This window comes from Sminthopsis crassicaudata, chromosome 4, assembly GCF_048593235.1.
Source record: "Sminthopsis crassicaudata isolate SCR6 chromosome 4, ASM4859323v1, whole genome shotgun sequence".
In the NCBI taxonomy this organism is placed as follows: domain Eukaryota; kingdom Metazoa; phylum Chordata; class Mammalia; order Dasyuromorphia; family Dasyuridae; genus Sminthopsis; species Sminthopsis crassicaudata.
Window position 1 is genome coordinate 350,925,693 of NC_133620.1, and position 24,539 is coordinate 350,950,231.

A 24,539-nucleotide genomic window follows, 5' to 3' on the forward strand; every position below is an offset into this window, starting at 1 on the left:
GCAAAAATGTCCCATTCTCCAGATTCAACCTCTCCTAAAATGATCTCCAATTGTATCCTTTGCCCTCCCTAGTTGACAGCCCCAAATCCTGCCCAGGGGGTTGCCAAGGCAACTAGATTAATCTGGTAACAGCCTCATGTGAAGGGAGGAGCTCCCGCAGAGCTGCTGCCTCCAGAGCTTCAACCCACTCTAGCTGCCCCATTGTAGCCGTTGTCCTTGAGTGTTCTGGTGTCCTACAGAAAGGATCCAGGAGATCAACCTCCAGGTCTCTGTTGGAACTCCATGGCGCCACATGTTCATGTCTACTCCTCCCTCAAAAACCCGCTGATCCACGTTGTTATATATGGCTGTATTTGGGTGAACACGTTCTAGCACACATGTATCCTGGCATTCACATGCATAGGCATGTATATGCATCTAGTTCAATTTTACCACCACTCCCTGCTTTCCCCAGCCCCACCCTAGACCAGGGCACAGTAAACACAGGTGGGGCATCGCCCAAGGCTGGTACTACCTCACCTCTCCCACACAGCACAACCTAAGAATGCCCAGCCCCACAGTTTAACCTGTACACAACCCAAGTCTGCCCTTCACAATTTACCTTAGGGACAGAATTTTAGTTTGGTCATTAGGTCTCCAGTGTGTAGAAGACTTTTGCAACCAATTAGAGTGCAAGATCGCAAGCTCCAGATTGCCCTTTCCCAATCTTGTGCCCTCAGCTGCTGTTGCCTGCCGCAGACAGGTAACAATCACCCCTTGCTAGGATTCAGATTCCAGCTCCTGTTGCTAATTGAATCCAGCTGCCTTTGAGCTGTTGGTCTCTTCCACCTGGCTGTTGCTGCTGCTCCTTCCTTACGCAGCCTGACTTGCCAAAACTTGTTCATCTGCTCCTACGTGCCCTAGAGAGGGCAACCAGGTACCACTTTATTGTGTCCTGTCAGGTTCTGGGTGGTGGAGCAAGCAGGCACCACCCCACTGTATCCTGCCCTGCTGCTGGACAGCACCGACACAGCCAGGAGGTTATTGCACAGAGATGGCAGATGGGAGGGTGTGGAATGCTGGTAGAACCTGCCCCTACCAGTATTCCTAAGGGACATTCCCTTGGAGACCGAAGGGATGGAGACGACAGTATTCACTCAGTTACTATCCACCCTGCACCAATGGAGCCAGAGGAGAATTGGATGTCTGTGCCACAGATCACCCTTAAAATGAAGCCTGACTGGACTCGTCCTAGAATGGGAAACGGACACATTCTGACCTCCGTAGTGCCCCCCGCTTCCCCCTCCCTGTTTATTTCTGAATGGCTTTTATTGTCCGCATTGATCCCACTTCGGACCCAGATCTCTCCAAAGGGCCACATCTTGGCCCAGCGCCGCCCGTGGGCGGGTCCAAGGTTGGGGGCCGAACCTGGGAGGGAACGGGGGTGGGTCTCGGGCCGAAGGGGCGGGGCCTCAGCTCTGCCACCTTCCCGGGGGCCAGGAGCACAGCCGTCGCCGCCTCCTCCTCGGTGTCCTCGGCTCCTGCTCTACGCCTGCCGCCTCTGCCGGGCCCCGGGGCCCATGAGCTAGGGGGCACCGGATCCATCCCCGGGTCACCCTCCCGGGCCCGGCACCATTTGAAAAGGCATGGGGGGCTGCTGAGAGCTGTCCCTCTTCCTGCTGGCATCTCCTGAGGGCAGTGGACACTGGACTCCAGCCAGCCGCGGGTACCTCTGCTCCCTGGTCTCGGCGCCTGACACAAGCCTTCGAGCTGCCCCACTTCGGTTTTAAGCATCCCCGCGCTACCCCCCGCCCGCGGCCCGGACACCTGGGTCCTCCCGGCGGTCCCGGCGGGGGCGGGGGGGTTGGGGTATGAAGCCGCTGGAAAAATTTTTGAAGAAACAGACGTCGCAGCTGGCTGGGCGGGCTGTAGGAACAGGAGCCGGAGGGGGTACTGGGGGGTGTGGCGGGCCTGGGGGCGGAGGGGGCGGAGGGCCTGCGGGAGGCAGTGGCCCAGCGGGGGGACCCCGACAGCTGCAGAGACGCCAAAGTGTATCTCGCTTGCTACTCCCTTCTTTTCTCCGGGAACCCCCGGCCGAACCCGGGCTGGAGCCGCCTACAGAGGAGGAAGAGGGAGAACCCGGCAGGACCGCTGGGGAGCCAGTGGGAGGGGGACCCTGCTGGTTGCAGCTGGATGAAGCCCCGGGCCCCGGCCCTCTTGGAGTAGGGGGACCTCTTCGCTCCCCTTCGTCCTACTCATCGGATGAGCTGTCCCCAGGAGAGCCCCTCACTCCACCTCCCTGGCTCCCTCTGGGGGCCCTGGACCAGCCCGAGCATCTGCTGAACCGAATCCTAGAGCGGCTGGCTGGAGGGGCTCCCCGGGACAGTGGGACCTCAGGTAAGCAATTGGCTAAAGCTGCAGCAGCAATCCTGAGGCCGCAGAAAGGAAGGGGGAAGATGAGTCCTTCTCTTCTTCATCCTTTGGCTAGGGGGAGGGGAACATTCAGGATGGGTATGAGGGTATAGGTTACCATGGGCATATTGTGTCTGTTGTGGGGGGGGGGAAGACCGTGTAGTGCATTCCTGGACAAGAGAAGTTGGCACGCCTCTACCTGTATTCCTTCACACATGGTCTCCTCAGGTTATTTAAGATAAGGCTCTGATCCCTTCCTACCTGGCTACCTCCCCAGTGCCATTCAGAACCCAGCCTGCCCCTTCCACTGAGGCATTCCATCTGCAGAGCATTAGGAGTCCTTGATTTTGAGTCTCCTCCACCCCCACCCTCATCTTAGAGCTGGGGCTTAGCATCTTAAAATGCTATTAGGGTGGGATTCCAGAAGTGGGACTCAGGCTAATACGGCCCCCGGAGAAAAAGACCTCTCCCCACCACACACACACACAGAAGTTAACTTCATAGACAAATTCATAGCACAGTCTAGAAATTCCCAAAGCTAAAGTCTAGGGCTGGTCACTGTCAGGTGGTTGTAAGTGGTGACTGAGCTTCTTGAAAGGTCCCTAATGGGGAAAGATATTCTTATTGGTAGAAGTAAGGAGAGGGGTTGGACTTGCTTATGGACATTATTGGGAAGATCGGGGTACTAAATGACCCTCCCCAGTTGATCCCATTCTCTCCAAGTTCTAGGCCACCATATAAAGCCTTATTAACATAAATATACCCAAGGAAGTCTTTTATTTGACTAATTATAGTGTTCTTTCTACCACCCCTAAGTCTAATAACAGTTTAGGAAACTGAGGCCCCAGAAACAATAATGTGTTAGGTCACTGGGTTGTAAAACCCAGAATGACATTGGGTTAAGGTAAAGAAGCCTTCTGGCAGGCAAAAGGAAGTCCAGAAAATGAAGGGAATCTAGAATTTAGGAAAAAGAATGAAGAAGCATGAGATTCCTCCCTCCTTCATCCTTTCCCAGAGGACCCCCAAATAGGGGGGCTGTAATTCCTTTCCTAGAGTTCTTGGACACTAAGGTCCCCTCCTTTTGGCTCAGGTTGTAGATGCCCTGGGGAGCTGACACCTTTTTGATTTAATTAGAAAAATATCAGAGAGACACACAGCTCCCATAACTGCAACTTCTCGCCTACGCCACACACCCTCTATGGGCGTATATGACACATCCCCTTTTGCAGAGAGACAGCAAACTATACCCCCCACCCCATGTGAAAGCTGTTCTCAATTTCTCTTTTCTTGGTTCCCTTGCAAATTGAATAGTCTAGATGGAATGTTATGCTGGTCCTGATATCTATCCTAGGAAAGCACCAGGAGCTCCCTTTGCCTTAGTTTTCTCCCAGAGTTCATCAGGGTAGTTGAGGCCACTAGGGTAAGAAAGGGAGAAGATGCTATCTATTTTTTTCCCTTATACCTGAGTCTGGCCATCAGACACAGTATTATTGGTCTGTACCCTAACCTCCAATCAGGCTAATTCCTCAGAGCATGTATGTGTTGGAGGCAAGAAGAAAGCAAAATAGCAGGGGATTGTGGTACCCGAGCATGAGCTCTGCAGATCTATAGGAGGAAGGGAGTTGGGGAAAGATAAACCAGCATGTCATGGAGGGATGGCTGCTTTAGAAGACTTAATATGGTTAGGGAAAAGGAAGGTGTAAAAGATCCCAAGCTGATGGATTCTCCAGGATGCTCTGTGCATCCTGAATTATTGTGGGGGGGCACCAATGAGATAGGCACCCCTGTGAATTGACAAAAAATTCCAAGTCCTCAGGCTCCTTGAGGTCGTCATTATCTGATTCAATGAAATTCTGGGAGATAAGTAGAAAAAATACTGTACTGGGGGGTACTGGCTCTCTTATTAACTAGCTGTGGGGCTTTAGGCAATGAAAAAAAAAAAGAGGGCTTTAGTCTCCTTGAGCCCCCCCCCCCCCCCTTCTCAGAAACCAGCACAGTATCAGCAACACAGCAGGAATTTAATAAATGTTTCTTGAATTAAAATGAGAGCATTAGACTAGCTCTTGACTGACCCTTATAGCTTTGCTTCTGTGACTCTACTTATCCTGGGGACCTTGGCTTAGCAGCTGAGACTGGAGACTGCTCTATGGATATTTCAGGAGCCATCTTATGGGTTGACTTCTCCCCGGAGCAGTGTCTGAAGACTCACCCTGAGTCTTCCCCAGCTAGGACACTTGGCTCCCTCTCTGCCTCCTGTCTGTGTGCCAAGTGGCCCTGCCCTACCCCTAAACTGGCTGCAAGTCAGGACGACCTTGTACCTGGTTGACTGGCTGAGCCAGGCCCGGGATGGAAAGGAGGAAGGGCCACTCCTCCTCCCCTCCCTCATTAACCCTTCCATGGGATGGCACCCAGAGGCAATGGGGCTTCTGCTCAGTGCTTTGGGATCAAAGAGGCTGCGCCGACTCCTGCTCTACCTCCTGAGCAGGGCTGGTCTTGGCCTGCCTGCCCGTGACTGCAAGTTGTGTCTGAGGTGTGTCAGGGGAGGAAGAGTGGAAGGAGATAGAAGAAGAAAGACAATAAGCTGGCATTTTAAAGAAGCTAGCTGGTGCAGTGGATGGAATGCTGTATTTCAAATCAGGAAGTCCTGAGTTCAAATTCTACCTCAGATACTAAGTAGCCATATGACAACCCACAAATTACTTTACCTTTCTCAGCCTCAGGCTGTAAAAGGGGGATACAAATAGCATCTACTTCACAGGGTAATTGTGAAGAGCAGGGAGGAGTAAAGAAGGCATTATGTGTCTGCTAGCTAGTTATTTTGTTTCCTCCCTTTCCTCTCGAATTCCACCCATGAAGTCTTTCTGGTTCAGATTCCCTCTCTTGATGCTGGGGAGGGTTTCTATAACTTAAAGAAGGTTAGACGATGTCTTGTTGCCAGGACCCCCTCCAGCTTCTCATTCCCCTCTCAGGCCTGATGGAAAGTGAGTGGAAGAGTTAGTTGGGAAATGCTCTATAAGAGAAGTAAATGAAGGTGCCATAGCCCCTCCCTCTCCTCCTGCAGTGATTACTAACCCTGCCTTTGAAGCAGGAGGCAGTAGTGTTCCTACATGTGACCTGGTGAGTCCAACATGTTCAGGCAGGTGGCTTGGGCTCTGACCTAGAGAGGGGAGGGGCGTGGAGGGGCAGAGCTTGGCCCCCTGGCAGGTGGGGCTGCACCGAGCTGGTGGCATTCTTAGTCTGGGGCATTCCTGGGCCAGGCGGTGCCCTTCTGACACCTGCCCTGCCAATCTCCATACAGACGTTCTGCTGGATGATTTTGTCCTCACTCACTCGCTCTTCCTCCCTACTGAGCGCTTCCTGCAGGAGTTGTACCAGTAATATCCTTTCTTTGGGAGTTTTGGGGAGGGTCTGGAAGCAGTTCCCAACCAGCCAGAAGTAGACACCCCATATATCATTGAGGCACTTCCCCAACACCAATGTACTACAGTTAATATCAGGCCACCTGCTGGGTTATTGTGGGGTTTGCTATAAATATGAGACCACCTGGTATGTCATTTCAGGGTCTGCTATAAGCACTAAGGCACCAGCTAGCCTGTTGGAGATTTTGTTACTGTCATAATCTAACTCAGGGGTTCCTCCTGAGGCATTCCAAGGGCTTCAGGGATAGTGTTCCTTGAAGAAAATGACTTCTATATTTTAAATTAACATCTAGTTGAAATTTATCATTTTCTTCAGTTATTGAAAACTATTATTCTGAGAAAGGGCCAAAGATTTCACCAGATTTCCAACAGGTGAGGAGCCCCAAATCTAAGTGAATTCCTAAATGGGGTGGGTGGGTCAGGGCAGCCTGCATTGGAACTCAAATTGGCAGTTTGTGGATGGTGTAAAAACTGGGAATGCCCCCTCCCTATCTTGAGCAAGTTGCTAAGGCTAGGGGAGATAGATTATCCTGACCCCAAGTGAAAGGTACCCCATCTGATGCTCTTCCTCTCCCACCAAAACCCAAAGTTAGGGGTTGGAGTATTATGAAGATAATTTTCTGTCTCCTTCTCCCCAATCCCTAGTTTATGGAAGAGGGAGCAAAGAATCTAAGGTAGGAATGGGGAGTCTAATCTTGCAGTATCATTTTCCTTAACTTTGGAGTCAGCTTTGTTCAGTCCAACGGTGTTGAGGGGGCTGAGGGGTTAGGCCGGAAACAGGCGTGCTTGGCTGTGCTCCTCCACTTTTTGGAGACATACCAAGGATTACTGCAGGAGGAAGAATGTGCTGGTCGAATCATTAAGGTGGGTGCTACCCACTTAGCAGTCCAGTAAAGAGAGGCCCCCTGAGGCAGAGGACTATTCCTGTTGAAGAAATGTTCTATGAGCTGAGGACTCTAAGAAAAAAAAATACTCAGAGGAAAGAAATGCTCATACTCGAGAGCTTGGAATAGTTATGTAATTTGAGAAGAAATAGAATGGCCTTCAGTCCCAAACACATAAGGTACATGAACCCTGCCAAAGCCCTTAACTCTGAGTGATTCTTTTCACTTCCTAGCCACTTCTGTGGGAGATAGGGCTGATCCAATTTAGGACAAAAGTTTGGGCTCAGGCATGGTGGTCCCAGCCTCATCCTTACTTGTTGCATGTTCCTTTCCCCCAGGACCTGTATCTGCTGATCATGAAAGATGAATCCCTCTATCAGGATCTCCGAGAGGACACCATAAGACTACACCAGCTGGTGGAGACAGTAGAGCTCAAGTAAGGGTTGGGTAGGGGGGAGGGAGAAAATGGCATCAACTGAGTTTCCCTGAAGATGATACTGAGTTTCCTATACCCAGGATTATTTCCTTCCTATTCCCCATATCCACTAGCTTTGGATGCAATGGAAATTTATTGAACAGTTTTTGCTACATTCAGGCCCGTGGAGTGAGTGGGGTAGCGTGGCAGAGAAAATGATGAACACAATTTACAATACTTTTCCTGCCCTCTAGGAGCTTATAGTCTAGTCGAGGACTGATAAAATGTGTATATAAACTACCAGACAGTATGTGAAAAGTAGCAAAGAAAGGATACAGGCACTAATAGTAAAAGCTTTAGAATTTCAGAGGCTAGCACAAGACTTCCTGGAGGGGGTAGCATTTAACTTGGGCCTCAAACGATAGATCAATATTTATTTGAAATAGTGACCCAAGATGGCTGGTATTATCAATTATACCATCCCCACCTCCTTGACCCACTCGCCTTACTCAGAGGGGTATAGTCAGAGCCCGGTGCCTACTTGGCCACAACCTCCCAGACCAGCATCTCTGCTGGCTGACGCTCGGTCCACCCTCTTCTGGGGCAATGCCCATTGATGCTTGCTGTGCTTGCTGCCAGGATCCCGGAAGAGAGTCAGCCACCCAGCAAGCAAGTAAAGCCATTGTTCCGTCACTTCCGCCGAATAGACTCCTGTCTGCAAACTCGGGTGGCTTTCCGGGGCTCGGACGAGAGTAAGTGCTGCAGGTGTGGGTAGCGGGGATGGCAAGGTTGTATGATTATACCCACTCTCTCCACTGTTGGGTTTCTCTGGGGTCCTTCTGAGGAGTCATTTTGGGTCTTGGAGCCTGTTAATTAGTTTCCCTGGCCCAGTAATTCCCCAGGGGAGTCTCTCAAATCCTATACCCAAACTTTTCCTGGGTCACCCTCACATCACACTTCAGTCTACCTCACACACACAATGGATCATTCCCAATGGAATGCCTTTCCTCAGCTGCCAAAGACATAATGCCCAGCTGGCAAAGGGTGAGGAGACAGTGAGAGCCGGCTGTGGCCACTGTGTTCTCTATAACCAGTCATCCTTGTCTGCTGTCTGCTTTCAGTCTTCTGCAGGGTCTACATGCCTGACCACTCCTATGTGACCATCCGAAGCCGCCTGTCTGCCTCAGTGCAGGACATCCTGGGTTCAGTGTCAGAGAAGCTGCAGTACTCAGAGGAGTCAGCCGGGCGTGAGGACTCCCTCATCCTTGTGGCTGTGGCCTCCTCAGGAGGTAAGTGGGGGGAGGATGAGGCTGCTGGGGATTCTAGGTAGGAAAAGTGTCATTACAGAGATAGACTGCCCTTTGGAAAGGGAAGGAATAAATAGGGCTTATTAGTCAGCAGATCTGCAGACCATTCCATCTCATGCTGAGCCTGCATGGGCAGACTGGTTTATCCATCTTCAAAATTGTCTTTGAGGATGGTGCTAAGGGAAGGGGCTTCTATATCCAGGTGAGTAACAACACACTACGGGCACAGTGGATAAAGCACCAGCCCCTCAGGAGAACCTGAGTTCGAATCCAGCCTTCTAACACTTAATGCTTACTAGCTAAGCAAGTAACTTGAGCTCAGTTGCCTCACTAAATGAATTTAATTTGACAACACATTAAGCTTGCTGGATCTTCACAGCCTTAACTTTTCTATCTGTAACAGGAAGAGAATAATCTTCACTTTCCCCACATACACACACACACTTCCTTGAAGAGATGTTCAAAGTATAAAAAGGAGAGAAGTGCTTTTGGGGTGGGGGGAGAGAAAAGGGTGCTACAAATGCAAAAGGAATTATTGTTGTTTTAGAAACCCAGATAACTCTAGCACATCCCAGATTAAAGGTGTTCTAGGTGGCCACACATTCCTGAGTGCCCCCAAACCAGATTGAAATATATTTCCGAAATAAAATAAATAAAAATACAATAGAACCTAATGTTACATGTGGTTTTGCCTTTTTATTTTTTATTCTCAACCCCCCGCAGACAATTGGGGTTAAGTGATTTGCCAGGGTCATATAGCTAGGAAGTATTATTAAGTGTCTGAGACCAAATTTGAACTCAGGTCCTTCTGATTTTAGGGCTAGTGTTCGCTCTATCTACTGTGCCACCTAGCTGCCCCTTCTTTTCCTTTTTTTTTTTTTTTTTTAATAAATAGTTTTTTTTTCATTAACATGTAAAGACAGTTTTCAACATTCATTTTTATAAGATTGTGAGTTCCAAATTTTTCTCCTTTCCTCCCTTCCTTCCCTCCCATTCCATCATTCCACCCCAAGACAGCAAGCATTTTAACATAGGTTAGCTATTATATGGTTTTCTAAGTCTCATGCAGTAACAAGCATTCTTCAGTATTGTTTAGTGGCCCCCATTTCTATTTGAGCCTCATGCCACTGACCTAGACTACCTCCTTGAAAATGCTCCAATAAAATGGCAGTTCTGATGAAATTTTTGCTGCTAATATGCTAAATCCTCACATCCATAGGGCATTTGAGTAGTCATTTTAAGATTTGAAGATCTGAAAGTAGATAAGGATCTAAGATATAATTTAGTTCAATCCCCATCTTCTTACAAAGGAAGAAATTGAAATGATGTGAACTCAATTCAATTCACTTGACCAAGCATTTATTAATATATGATTTTCTTTTGAAAGAAGGAATACAGGGGAAAATTGGGCAATGTAAAAAAAATAAAGCTAGTATTTACATATTTCTTTAAGGTTAGCACAGCACTTTACATATGTCATCTTATTTTAACCTCACAATAACCTTGTATTATTCCCATTTTATAGATGAGGCTGAGAGAGCTTAAATGACTTGTCCAGAATCATATAGCTAGTAAGACTTTGAGCCAGGTTTTGAACTCGGGTCTTCCTAACTCCAGGTTTCATACACTATGTGTTGTGTCACCTAGCTGCCTCTATAAAAATAAAAGATATCAAAAAAAGTATTTAAAAACAAATGACCAACCATTTACCAGGTGGCTAGAATGTGCCAGGAACAGCCCTAGGTACTAGATATACAAATTCAATCTTGATTCACCTCTTAGAAGTTCTTGGCTCAAGTTGTTGCTAGTTTTATTTATCATTTTCCTTGAATTTGAGAGAGGGAAGGCTCTGTAGAGTTACCAGTGTAGACTTGGTCTTAATGTATTGGGGAGGGGACACTTCAGTGACTATTGTGAGGAAGAGAAACCAGGAATTCTGAGATCCTAGACCATGAATTAAAGGGCTGTATTTTTGGTTTTTCCGACAGAGAAAGTTCTGCTACAGCCCAGTGAGGATTGTGTCTTTACTACCCTAGGCATCAATAGCCACTTGTTCGCCTGTACCCGGGACAGCTATGAAGCACTGGTAACAGTTCCCCACCCCCCACCTCCAACTTCCATTTGCTAAGAGAGGGGAAGGGGAGAACCATGTACATGAGATCATGACCTAAGGAGCTCACCTGAGGACACCTTGTGCTCCTTACACTCAGGTGCCCCTCCCTGAGGAGATCCAGGTGTCCCCTGGGGATACAGAGATTCATCGAGTGGAGCCAGAGGATATTGCCAATCACCTCACTGCCTTCCACTGGGAGCTGTTCCGATGTGTACATGAGGTGGGATGGGTGGTGGAAAGCTGGGGAGGGAAGAAGACCAAATGGCTAAGGGGAAAAGGGGAACCAAATAAACTGGGAGAATACCAGTAGATCCTGTACCAACCTTACCTTTGTCTTCTCCATCCCTTTTATATTGAATCCTTTTGTCCTGCTGTCAACCTTCACTTTTTCTCCTTGGATGTCCCCATCCTCTGTCCTCCGTCTTCCCCAACCCTGTGGCCTTCCCTTGGTCTTTTCTGCACTCCTCCCCGTGCCACCTGCCCTCTTTCACCTGTGGACTCACTGGTGGCTTAGCTGGAGTTCGTGGACTACGTGTTCCATGGGGAGCGGGGCCGACGGGAGACAGCCAACCTTGAGCTTTTGCTTCAGCGGTGCAGTGAGGTCACCCACTGGGTGGCCACCGAGGTTCTACTCTGTGAGCCTCTTGGGAAGCGAGCACAACTGCTCAAGAAGTTCATCAAGATAGCAGCCATGTAAGCCCCAAATCTGACTGGGAAAGCAGGAAAGGGGAGGAGCCTGATGGATGGTGAAGGTCTGGGTCCCTGAAACCTACTTACCATTCCCTCAACCCTTCCTCTAAACAGCTGTAAACAGAATCAGGACCTGTTGTCTTTCTATGCTGTGATTATGGGGCTGGATAATGCTGCTGTCGGCCGCCTTCGGCTCACCTGGGAGGTGAGGGAATATCCCCTGCCCTCTAGGATTTTCCCTCCTTTCCTGACACCCTTCTACCTTGGGTTCTCGCCTTTCTTCCATCTCAAGGTTCTTTTTTTTTTTTTTTTTTTTTACCAGCAATTTTCTTTATGCCATTATTAATTCCTCAAATGAACCCTTGTCCCTTTGTCACCCCAGTAGCCTACATTCTCGGCAAGCTAGTCATCTTCCTTTATCCACCATCTCCCACAGTCATTAGAGGGTTAGCTAAAACTGCCTTGAAACCAGTGTCTTCTTGATGAACATTTCCTTTTCTTTCTTCAAACTTTCTCTTCAGAAACTACCAGGAAAATTCAAAAACTTGTTCCGAAAATTTGAGAATTTGACAGTGAGTATGGTTGCTTCCTCTTTCCTCCTTCCACACATACATACAGATATGCTCACCTCCCTCAGATCCCAGGGACTTTCTTTCTACTTGACTAGTCCAGGGTATTAGCAGATAGAAAAGGTATAAAGAAGGTGTGTATTGTATATAGAAGGAGCTGGGAGAGCAGTCACCATCCCTCTTTCCTTAGACCCCAAAATCAGCCACATGGTCAAAAAGGGAACTGGGTAGGAAGGTTAGAGAGGAAGTGGGAGCCCTCACTGCCATGACTGATCTAACTTTGATTCCTGGCCAACTGATAGCAGAGCTGTTCCAGAGATGGACTTTGGAAGCAGGGCTCAGATTCTGCTTCTTACACTGACTTAACTTGTGACTGAGGACTGGTTATTTTCCATGAGCCTCAGTTTCTTCATTTGCAGTAACAATTAGTTAGACAACTGGTCTCAGATTCAGGAAGACCTGGGTTCAAGGCTCATAGCTGATACTTACTAACTTTGGCAAGTCATTTGTCATCTGAAGAAACTCTTAATGCTTACATTGAAGAGAATATGTTGATTAAAAAGGAAAACTTTTCTCTTTGAGCTTCCTATGCTGATGAAATCACAGCGTTGATCAACAAAATGTTTACCTGTCTCTAGGGCTACTATGAAGCTCAAATGAGATTACATTCAAAACAGTCTGCAAACTTGAAAGATATATATATACTAGCCATTATTCTCATTCTCTAGGATCCCTGCAGGAACCACAAAAGTTACAGAGAGGTTGTATCTAAGATGAAGCCACCAGTGATCCCCTTCGTGCCTCTGATCCTCAAAGGTGAAGAGCCCTGACCTTAAAACTTGAACTTTCATGACCTTTCATCAATGCTCCAACTTCTAAGGTTATCACTTGAACCAGAAACCAGGATCTGAACCTTTTTATGTAGGTCATAGATCTCTTTGGTAGTCTGGTGAAGTCTGTGGACCCCTTCTCCAAATAATGTTTGGAAGAAAACAAAATAAAATCCAAAAGACAATGAAACAAATCAATTAAACTGATGTAAAGATAGAATGTTTTTTACCACTCAAGTTTATGTGCTCCCTGGAATCTACCCATGGATTCCCAACAGGTTACCACATTAAGGAGCTTTGTCTTAAATCCTGATGTTTAATCTCAAATCTGAAGTTCTCCAGGCTAGAGAGGATTACAGAATTTTGTATGGTTAGATAGAGAAACCCTCAATTATTTCAACTCTCCACCATAGTGATTTCCTCTGGGTTTCTCTGGCTCCCCTATCCATACCTGATTCTCTCTTTCTCCCTTACCCTTATAGACTTGACATTCCTGCATGAAGGCAGCAAGACTCTCCTGGATGGATTAGTCAACATTGAGAAGCTGGTAAGTGAATCATCCATTCAGGTGTTCTTCCTCATGGACCAGGTTCCACCTTCCCTTCCTAGCTCATGGTATTCCGTGCCTCACCCACTGTACCCAACAGACAACATTCTTCCCTTCAGTGCCCAATCTAGTTAGGCAGATTCCAAGCCCATCTCTAAGGCAGCATTACCGTGGCAACACTCCTACATGCGACAGACCTGACACCCAGTTACTGAGATCTCAGGCTAATTCTGGGCACTGAAGCTCGGCCTAGCTGTCTCCCATGCATGCAGTGTCCACTCTCATGGGAGAATCTAGATGGCATAGTGGAATTTGGAGTCAGAGAACCTGGCTCTGCTGCCTACCGTCAACAAACCACTCAAGAAGCATTTTTTTAATCATTTTCTCTGCTGTGATTAACTGTGCTCAGTAGTAGAGATGGGGAGAAAAAAAAAAAAGCTCCTGTCCAAAATGAGCTTATGTTTTCTTTTTAAGTGGGGAGGATCTGAACAACATCTACATATGTATATTTGGATTTAGAATTTATACAAAATATAAATAAGATAAATAAATAAAAATTACAGGGCCCAGGTACACTGGTTAGTGGGCAGTTAGTGACCATGGAGGTGGAACTTAGGCTGAGTTTGGGGAATGTTACTAAGGATTCTAAGAGGGGGAGTTAAGGAGAAAGTGCTTAGGGGATAACTACCTATGTAAAAATCTGTAAATGGGAAATGAAATGTTGATGTGAGGAACAGATGGTGAGAAGGTGTGTTGTAGGGTGTGTGAAGAGAAGGCAGTGATTAGTGAGCTTGAAAAGGCAATATGAAGGACTTTCAATTTCAAACAGAGGACTTTATATTTGATCTTACTGGCTTTAGTGATCAGTATATGAATTTTTTTCTATAAGCTTCAGTTTCCTCCTTGGAGGGAGTTGGGGCCATTATCTCTAAGAAATCTTTTCACTCTAAAGTAAAAAATCTTGCTTCCTTTCTTTGAGCAACTAGAGATGTGGGAGTAGGTTGAGTTCTAGCTGGGAGGGACCCCAGGCCTTGGAGGTAGGGGAGTGAAGGGGATGAAAGAGGGAGAAAGGGCATTTGGGTTTGCTTTTTTTCCTCTAGTGATTCTGTCTGGCTTTCTCCTCATCTTCATTCCTTAGCATTCGGTGGCAGAAAAAGTGAGAACAATCCGGAAATATAGAAGTCGGCCCCTCTGTGAGTACGGTAACAGCGGGGTGTTGAGATGTGGACGTGTGGGTGAGGGTGCTGTGTCCATGGAGGTCTCCTACCCCTACTTTCCTTGGTTCTTCAGCTGAAGGACTTTATCTTGTAATTATATGGGCCCTCGCCTTCCTCCTTGGGGGAGCTGCCTCTGCTCTCCCTCACTGCCATGGCTGTAGGGGTGGATGGTGAGAATGGTGACAGGAATAACTCTCTTTGATGCTCCCTTAGGCCTCGAGATGGAAGCATCACCTCACCACCTGCAGACAAAGGCCTACGTGCGCCAGTTCCAGGTCATTGACAACCAGAATCTGCTCTTTGAGCTCTCCTACAAGTTGGAGGCCAATAGTCAGTGAGGGTGGGGGAGCTGGGGGTACCAATCCAGCTACCTCTCCGGGAGCCCTTGGTACCCACACCTGGCACTCAAGCACTTTCCCCTTGTGTCCCTCTTCCCATCTCCTCCTTGCCCTGACAGATCTCCCTCCTCCCTGGAGGGTTGTTAGAAATCAGCTTTGTTGCACTGAGATCTTAGGCCTGTTCTTTCCAGGCTACCTAAATTTTGGTTTTCTAGATTCTTTCTCTCCTGTCTCTCCTCTACAACCATTATACCCTCCCATCCCAGGCCCCGGGACAGTGGAGCAGTTTCCTCCTTTGTTCCCTTCCTGTAGGGGATGGGGATCAGTCTAGGGAGGGAATTTCCAACCCTCCTCAGAGGAGGGTAGGAAAGGTATTGTGGAGGGAAACCAGCAGCCTCCATTCCTCCTAGCTTCTTCTCTGATGGTCTTGGGATCCCTCTTTGCTATGAGGGGAGAGAGACTCCCTTCCCAAATCTTACTCTTACCCCTTTTACAGCTCTCCCTTTCCCAGATTTAGTTGGAGGGAGGGAAGGGATTGTTGTGAAAAAGGAATGGGATCTCTAGGTGTGTTGTACAAGGTGATCTCTGCAGTTTGGTGCTACCCTTGTCTGCCTCAGCCTGGGAGGGGCCTGGGTATTTTCTTCATTCTCTCTTCCTCACTAGCCCCTTCCAGGTTTCTCCTCCCACTCTGCTCCCCAGATGCTGCCCCACAAGCCCAAGCTTGTGGGTGAAGCTTTCCCTGGGGGCAGGGAGCAGCAGCAGGTGGGAGGTGTACCCATGAGCCCCTGCGCAACTCCTTCTGTCCTTCCCTCTCCCCCATTTCCAAAATATCCCTGGGGAGGGGGTGAGAGGGCAGCAGATGCTCAGGGAAACATAGACTTAAGCTGCCTACTGTACTCAACCCTCTTCTCCTGGGAGGTATAGAAGAGGGAAATGAGGCACAGAGTCAGGAGTTAAGGGTCCTTGCTGACAAATGTCACCTCTACCCTGTTTTGTTTGCTTTGGGGTATCTAGTCGCAGAAATGGGAATTTTCTCTTTTCCTGCTCCACTCCCCAGCCCACCCCCAAATCTCCTTCTGTTCCCAGAATCTGGCACATCAAAGATGGGAAGATGGATGTCTGTGTCTCTCCCTCTTTTTCTTCTTTCTTTTCTCCCCATCAGGGTTTGGATGGGTCTGGCTTCTCATTCCTTGAGCAGGAAACCCTCTCGCCCCAAGAAGGGGAGGCTCCAAAGGCAGAGAATGGACCTTGTGTGGCAATGCCTTTGCTACCTCTGTCTCCCCCACTGTGGGCCTCCCAGGTTGGGAGTCAAGGGGGTGTGGGTACAGGGGCCCTGGCAGCTACTGGGCATGGTTTCTTGGCAGTACCCTGCCCTCTTATTTGGCTCCTCCTCTCCCTTTTTGTGGCAGCTGTGGCTGCTTTTTTTCCTTTGAGAATGTATATATTTTTTACCAAATGCTCTTTAATTGTAAATTTATTTTTTAAAACAAAAAGAGGGAAAGAGCCTTGTATAATATGTAATGCTGTATCATACATAACATTGTACAGTCCCTTTTATATGGCCCATCTGTCTTGTTCTTGCTACAAAATGTCCCTACACCCACACGCAGACACTACCATACACACCCACACTACACATTCACTGTTCCCAACTCATTTCCCCATCCCATTCCGTCTGTGCACTTTCCTTCTTAATCCCCCATATCTTCTCTCCCCAATGCCCCTCAAAAAAATCATATAGCTTTTTTGCCACACTCACCCTCACCTGCTGTAGAATCCCCCTGCCCATTCTTACTCCTATGGATACTTGCACAAGTGTGTATGGGCATCTTGGCCCATTTGTAAACACATTTTTGGTCACACTGGCTCCCATCCATCCCCCTGATCCCCAGTTCCCTATTCTCACCCACGTACCCACTGCCTGCCTTTATTCCCACCTCTCCCTGCACCCCTCTACCCAAGACAGCTTTAATAGAATGAATGGTGTGTACTGTGCAGTTTTGGTTGTTGGACGGAGAAAAGGCCAATAAAGTCTCCGAACTAATATGTCTGCTGCTCTCCTCTTTTAAATGAATCTGAGGAGAAACGGGGGTGGGGAGTAAGGGAGACAGTAGGGTTTTTCCCCAGTCTTCTTTTAGAAGCTGACTTGGTAAGTGAATCAGTCTGGTAGTGGCTGCACATGTAAAAACATGGGGGCTTTGAAAAAGTGAAGATTTTACTGAATACCTTTATTGAATTCCTACTCTGTGCAAAAGAACAAAAAATACATAGATGAATGTCAAGTTCCTACCTGGAAGCAGTTTACAAAAAATCAGGAGAGATTAAATATCTATTCATATTATGGCAATGTTAGGAAGTATAAATGCTTCTAGAGGGTCTACAGGAATTTAGAAACATAGAGAGGGAACATTTCTGGGTGGGAGGGGGTATTATTATTTTTTAAAATTTGTTTCTTTTTTTCTTTTTTCTTATTATTATTATAGCTTTTATTGATAAAACATATGTGTGGGTAATTTTTCAACATTGACTCTTGCAAAAACTTCTGTTCCAATTTTCCCCTCTTTCCCTACACCCCCTCCTGTAGATGGCAGATAGTCCCATACATGTTAAACATGTTAAAGTATTTGTTAAATACAATATATGTATATATATGTACATATATATACAATTATCTTGTTGCATTAAAAAAATCAAATTTAGAAAGAAGGTAAAAATAACCTGGGAAGAAAAACAAAAATGCAAGCAAACAACAATAGAAGGGAGGGGGTACTATTTAAAGTGAATGATAATGGGGGCAGCTAGATGACATAATGAATAGAGCACCCAGTCCAGAAGTCAGGAGGACCCGAGTTCAAATTTAGCCTCAGAGACATAATACGTCCTAGTTGTGTGACCCTGGGCAAGTCATTTAATCTGAATAGCCTAACCAATTTATAAAAAAGTGAGTGACAGTGATCTTCCTCCCTTTTGTTCTGCTTTTTCTTGCATAACATAGCAAATATGTTTAAAAGAATCAAATATATTTAACCTATATCAGATTACTTGCTGTCTTGGGGAAAGAGGAGTTGAGGGAGAGAGGTAGGGAAGAAAATTTGCAATATCAAGTCTTACCAAAATGAATGTTGAAAACTATCTTTATGTATATTTGGAAAAATAAACTACTATTGAAAATTTAAAAATAAATAAAGTGAATGATAGGTAGGAATTCCAGATGGAGGCAAAAATGTAGAAGAAGAAAGACCTCTGTGGAAGATTTTTTATAAATGTCATCCTCATTTCCCTTACATTAGCCATTTGTGACAGCCAAGGTTGCCATGAAGTCAAAAATTTTGACCTATTTAAGTCTAAAAGACATAAAGAGTCGAGTAAGAATTATGAGCATTCATGTTCTTTTTGCCTAAAGATCAAATCTAGGTGCCAAACTTCTTAAAGAGATCACCAAAGAGAAAATAGAATTTTGAATTGAACAAAGCCAAAGAGACATAAGTTTTACAGAGCCTTTACTAAGATTTTGGGTTCTCTAGCTTAAAGGACACAAATCCAGGATATTAAGACATTGTTCAGAGAATGCTCAGATGGCTACTGTTGCTGTAGCTCTTTATCTTCCCAGAAAACTGAGGAAACTCCTTCCTAACATCCCTAGAAAAAGGACTTTTTTTTTTTGCTTTTTTTTCCAAGGAGAAACTTTTCCTCTCGAAATAACAAGGAAGTTTGAGAAGAGGAGAAAGGGCAAAGTTGCAAATATCATAGCTGCTTGGATATAGCTTCAGAGATAATTCTTTCGGAAGCCATTTCCTTACAAGAAACCAATGGTTAACTTGGACATTTCAAACTGGATATTATAGAGTCATCTTTGTTTCAACACTTCCAAAACAGAGCTAATTATTTGAATCCCCACCCCATTCCCTTCCCAACCTACCTGTTTTATCAAACTTCTCTATTTTGGTCAAAGACACAATCATTCTTCCAGGTTCCTAGGTTTTCAATCTTGGCATTATTATTTTTTCCCCCTCAATGGTATTTTATTTTTCCAAATACTTGGAAAGATAGTTTTCAACATTCATTTTTGTAAGAATATTATGTTCCAAATTCTTTCTCCCTTCCTCCCTTAACTCTCCCCTCACCAAGACAGCAAGAAATCTGACATATATGTACCATACTTTTTACCATAATTCCATATTTGTCATGTTGTATTAAAAAAAAAAACAGACCAAAAGGGGAAAAACCCATGAGAAAGAAAAAACAAGCAAAAAACAAAAGATGAAAATACTGTCTTTCAATCCACATTCAGTTTCCATAGTTTTTCCTCTGGATGCAGATGGCATTTTCCATCCAAAGTCTAATAGAATTGTCTTGGATCACTGCATTGCTGAGAAGAATTAAGTCTATCATAGTTGATCATCACAGAATTTTGCTATTACTATATACAATGTTCTCCTAGATCTCCTCACTTTATTTGTAAGTCTTTCCAGGCTTTTCTGAAATCAGCCTGCTCATCATTTTATATGGAACAATAATATTCCATTTCATTCATATATTATAACTTATTCAGCCATTCCCCAATTGATGAATATCTACTCAATTTCCAATCCTTGTCACTATAAAAAGAGCTGCAATATTTTTTGCACATGTGGGTCCTTTCCCCTCTTTTATTATCTATTTGGGATATAGAGCCAAAGACTCTTGAGCCAAAGGGCTGAGTCAAAGAGTGTGCACAATTTTATAGCCCTTGGGGCATAGTTCCAAATTGTTCTCCAGAATGGTTGGATCAGTTCACAACTCCACCAACAATGTATTAGTTTGGGGTAGCTAGGTGGTGCAGTGGATAGAGCACCACCCCTGAAGTCAGGAGGACCTGAGTTCAAATCTAGCTTCAGACATTTTAACACTTCCTAGCTAACTCTGGGCAAGTCACTTAATCCCAATTGCCTCAGGGGGGAAACCCCAATATATTAGTATCTCAGTTTTCCCTTCCACCATTTATCATTATGTTTTTCTGTCATCTTAAGTCTTGACACTTTTCTACTCAATATTTCCTTATGTCACATATCCAATCATTTGCCAAATCTTACAATTTTTACCTCGTAAATTCTGTCTCTATTTGTCCAGTAAAACAGCTGCGGTTTCATTGTTATCATCTCTCACCTGGATTATTGTAATGACCAACTAAGTGGTCACTACCTTGTCTTGTCTTTCCTGAAGCCAATTCATCTTCCACAGACCAGCCAAAGCAATTTTTCTTTAAGCACAGACTTCATCATGTCGCTTCCCCACTCAAAGTCCAGTGATTTCTTGTTGTTTTATAAAGCCATTCATAAACTGATATTTTTAGCCTCACTATACATCAATTCCTTTCTCACATTCTTTGATCCATTCAAACTGAACCTCTCTGTTACTGATGCATGATACTCCATCTCTCATCTCTGATACTCAGGTAAGTATTTATTAAGAACCAATGTAACATTTTGTTACAATAAATTAGCTTAGGATAAGCCTAGGGAACAATGTAATGGTCCTTAAGGTTCACTTACTTTCCTTTTTTTTGACTTTATGGAATTTCAGGTGAAAAGTTCTGAGCTTAGTCATAATTGTTCCATACCCCCATTTTTAAAATTTCCTAACACTCAAAAATCGAAGTATCTGCAGGATTGCATGCATATACATGGATGCATACATGTAATAATATATATATATATATGCATATGTATATGTAAAATTAGTCCTTGCTCTTAGGATGGAAGAGGCAAGATTTGTTTTACGGGAAACATAGGTAATACAACAGCAGATTTTATTGTACTGCCTGTAGATAAATATCTATAAGGGAAGCTGAAGAAGGAGCAGATCTTTTCTTGGGACTTCTTTCAGCCTTGGTCCACTGCTCTGAGAATTCCTTTAGAGCCAATGATTCTCCTTTTCCTGCCATTACTTAGTCCTCCCTTTGCTTCTTAAAAGAATGCTAGAAATGTCATACTTGCTCTAACTTTTCAAACCCAGACATTCAGAATTCTCTAGTTCTGAGACAGCTATTGCATCTTATAAGAATTGTATGGGTATTTCACATGTTGACTTTGATTCATGGAGTTACATAGGCCCTATTCACACTTAAGTTATGCTTATTTGATTCAATCCAAAAATGTTCATGCCTAATCAGGTAGTCAATAAACACTTTTTAAGTATTTATTATGTTCCAGGCACTGTACTAAGTGGTGGAGATACAAAGAAATCCAGAAGGCTGTCCCTGATTTCAAGAAGTTCACAATCTGTTGGGAGGGAGACAATATGCAAACAACTATGTATAATCAAGCTAAATACAGGATACATTGGAGATAATCAATAAAAGGGAAGCTTTAGCTACTTGAAGTACCAAGGCTAAAATGAGATGATTTCAATCTAACCCTTATATATGGCACTGGGAATGTACAGAAAGGCAGAAAAAAAAGCCAGTTTCCTGCCCTCAAAGAGCACAAATTCTAACTGGGGAGATAACATTTATGTTTGCCCTGCAAATTGTACATTTATATTAGTCATCTTCCATTCCTTATTTACTTCTGCTGCATAAACTTCCTTACTTCTTTTCATGGCTCAGCTCAAATATCACCTCTACACAAAGCTTTTCCTGCTAGGACTCTTCTTTCTTATTAGTCATTTATACACACATGTATATACACATGTATTCACACTTTCGTGTTAGGATTACTAAGTGAGAACTGAGGTTGTCTGGATAGTGACAAGGTGAGAATTCAGGTTTTCTGGACAATTACAAGGTGAGAACTCAGGTTGACTTGATAGAGGGGGCAAGCTCATTGGCTGGGGTGGTTCTTCCCAGAAGCCCTTGCATTATCCCACACCCACTCTCTGGGAAGAGATCTGCTGTGTCTTCTACTCAAATCTCTCCGACAGATTCTTCTTCCTGTAACGAACCGTGGTCTCCAGGCAGTTGCTGTTAACTCTTGTCCAAAGAAGTGACTTCCCTTCCTGCAGAGAGCCCCGTCAAGCCTGATGCAATTCAGAGTCTTCCTTCTTGAATCCTGGCTCTGAATCTCCTCCAGCTCTTATCCTTCTCCAGGCCGATCTGCTCTCTGCGCCCAGTGCTGTCTCTTTTATCCTCCCAGAGAGTGGGTGTGGGATAATGCAAGGGCTTCTGGGAAGAACCACCCCAGCCAATGAGCTTGCCCCCTCTATCAAGTCAACCTGAGTTCTCACCTTGTAATTGTCCAGAAAACCTGAATTCTCACCTTGTCACTATCCAGACAACCTCAGTTCTCACTTAGTAATCCTAACACTTTCGCCTTGAACGTGGGGATTTTTTTTTTTTTTTTTTTTTTTGCATTTGCACTCCCAGCCACTAGCACAGAACCTGCTGGTGAGTCCTTAATAAATGCTATATTGGTCGAATATTGGGGTAGGTGGGTGGGGAGGAATTCTTTCTGGGACTTCTCCTTTATCAGAGAGATAGAGAAGTGTAAGGTAATGGTTATACCCTTAACTATCACCCAGCAAAGATTATACATATTTATACAGTTATCTTGTTGCACAAGAAAGATCAGATTTAGAAAAAAGGTAAAAATAATCTGAGAAAACAAAAATGCAAGCAAACAATAACAGAAAGAGTGGAAATGATATGTTGTAGTCCATACTCATTTCCCAGTGTTCTTTCTCTGGGTGTAGCTTGTTCTGTTTATTATAGACCAATTGGAACTGATTTGGATCCTCTCATTGTTGAAGAGAGACATGTCCATCAGAATTGATCATCATGTAGTATTGTTGTTGCTGTGTATAATGATCTCCTGGTTCTGCTCATTTTACTCATCATCAGTTCATGTACACTTCTCCAAGCCTCTCTGTATTCATCCTGCTGGTCATTTCTTATAGAACAATAATATTCCATAACAGTTATATACTGTAACTTATTCAGCCATTCTCCAATTGATAGGCATCCACTCAGTTTCTAGTTTCTGGCCACTACAAAAAGGGCTGCCACAAACATTTTTGCACATGTGAGTCCCTTTCCCTCCTTTAAGATCTCTTTGGTATACAACCCAGTAGCAACACTGCTGGATCAAAGGGTATGCAGGGTTTGATAACTTTTTGAGTATAATTCCAAACTTCTCTCCAGAATGGTTGGATCCGTTCACAACTCCACCAACAATGCATCAGTATCCCAGTTTTCCCACATCCCTTCCAACATTCGTCATTATCTTTTTCTGTCATCTTAGCCAATCTGACAGGTGTGTAGTGGTATCTCAGAGTTGTCTTAATTTGCATTTCTCTGATCAATAGTGATTTGGAATACCTTTTTATATGACTAGAAATAGTTTCAATTTCTTCATTTGAAAATTGTCTGTTTATATCCTTTTGACCATTTATCAATTGGAGAATGGAAGCCTTTCTTTCTTAAGCATTCCCAGAGTCCTCTTGCTTGAATAGCCCCCTGTCCTGGACCAACATTCTTTCCCCAGTGTTATTCTACCCATGTTCTCTTAACATATTCCCCCTTCAATTATTTTTGCCCCATCTGGTTTCAGTGGAGATATGGAAAATGATTTTCTTCAAACTGTAAAATGGTGAAAAATACTTCTACCTTCCAAGGTTGTTGTAAGGAAAGTGCTTTGTTAATCCTAAAGCACATAAAAAGGTGTATAGTCGCCTCATTTCTGGTAGAAAGTGGAGACAAAGTAAAGTGAAGGCCCAATGAGGTTGTACACATTAAGTCCACTAGGTGTCAGTACTACTATTCCCATTAAAATAAATTGTCATCTGACTGGAAGATACTGGGGAAAAGAGGGAGATGAAGGACTGATGGGGAACAGAGTTATGGATTTTTGGAAGAACTCATTTCCCAAACTGCTGCTAGGAATTTAACTATCATCACGAAAATTAAGTTACTATTTTTCTTTCTTTGCTTTTTTCCCCTTTCAAATCTCTCAAGATAAAAAGATTTGTTGGGGAGAGGGGTTGAAACAATTTTTAAAAGCCCTAACCTTGCCAAGGTTCTTCTCTCACTTTTTTTACCCTATGCAATAAACCAAGGTCTTCTGGTTTAATGAGAAAAAACTTTTAAAAAAATGCTTAGAGTCTCCCTTACATAAAAAAAAAATAAAATGAATAACTAATAAAATGATTAACTGGTTACCTGAAGTGAATAAGCTATTTCATCAAATTTGAAGAGAAATTTGATTCTGCTCCTAATAAAATCCTATAAAATAGAAGAATTTGGTATTGATCTGAATATAGATCAAAGGTTAATCTAACTTATCAGGTAAAGATGAAATCTTAAGAAATGTGCTTGTACTCAAGAGTTCCTTTCTACTTGGCTGTATTTAATGTAACATGTATTCACTGGCTGACTGTGCTTCCAGGAACCATCAAGTTGTCCTTCCATTACCCTACTGTTGATAAGGACCCACATGGTATCTCTATGCTTGGTTCTAGAGGCTCCAATAATTGAAAGAGGAGGAAGATGTGGAGGGAACAAACGAGGGAGAAGGTAGAGATTAAAGGAGTTGACTTTATTTTGTCTAGAGAAGAAAAAGCTGAGTGTAGAATTGCAATATATTGTGAAATGTTAACCTGGATGCATCAAGGACCATTCAGGACAGAGCAAGGGGATCAAGGCTTAAAGTAAAAGAGATGATGGATAAACTTAAGAAAGGACTTCCTGAGAGCAGTGTGTGAAAAATTGGAATTGAAGTGAGGCATGGTAGAGAAGTCACAGAAGTGCCTAAGAGTTTAGCTAATTGAAAAATAAGATATTCTGAACAGAGCTAGGGCCACTAGGTAGCCTAGTGAATAGATCAGGGGTTCTCAAACTGCAGCTGG

General features: G+C 44.5%; 1 protein-coding gene across 1 annotated transcript; it reads left to right on the top strand.

The window, feature by feature from the left end:
* The first annotated feature begins 1,715 nt into the window (after positions 1-1,715).
* RAPGEFL1 (Rap guanine nucleotide exchange factor like 1) lies at positions 1,716-14,862 on the top strand. The gene is made up of 15 exons (XM_074261430.1): positions 1,716-2,376; positions 5,690-5,768; positions 6,539-6,674; positions 7,033-7,130; positions 7,749-7,861; positions 8,231-8,398; positions 10,405-10,502; positions 10,627-10,749; positions 11,044-11,222; positions 11,334-11,424; positions 11,741-11,791; positions 12,517-12,604; positions 13,101-13,165; positions 14,304-14,358; positions 14,596-14,862. The coding sequence occupies exons 1-15, from the start codon at positions 1,851-1,853 to the stop codon at positions 14,718-14,720; spliced, it is 1,995 nt and encodes a 664-aa protein (XP_074117531.1). The 5' UTR covers positions 1,716-1,850; the 3' UTR covers positions 14,721-14,862.
* Positions 14,863-24,539: the final 9,677 nt, after the last annotated feature.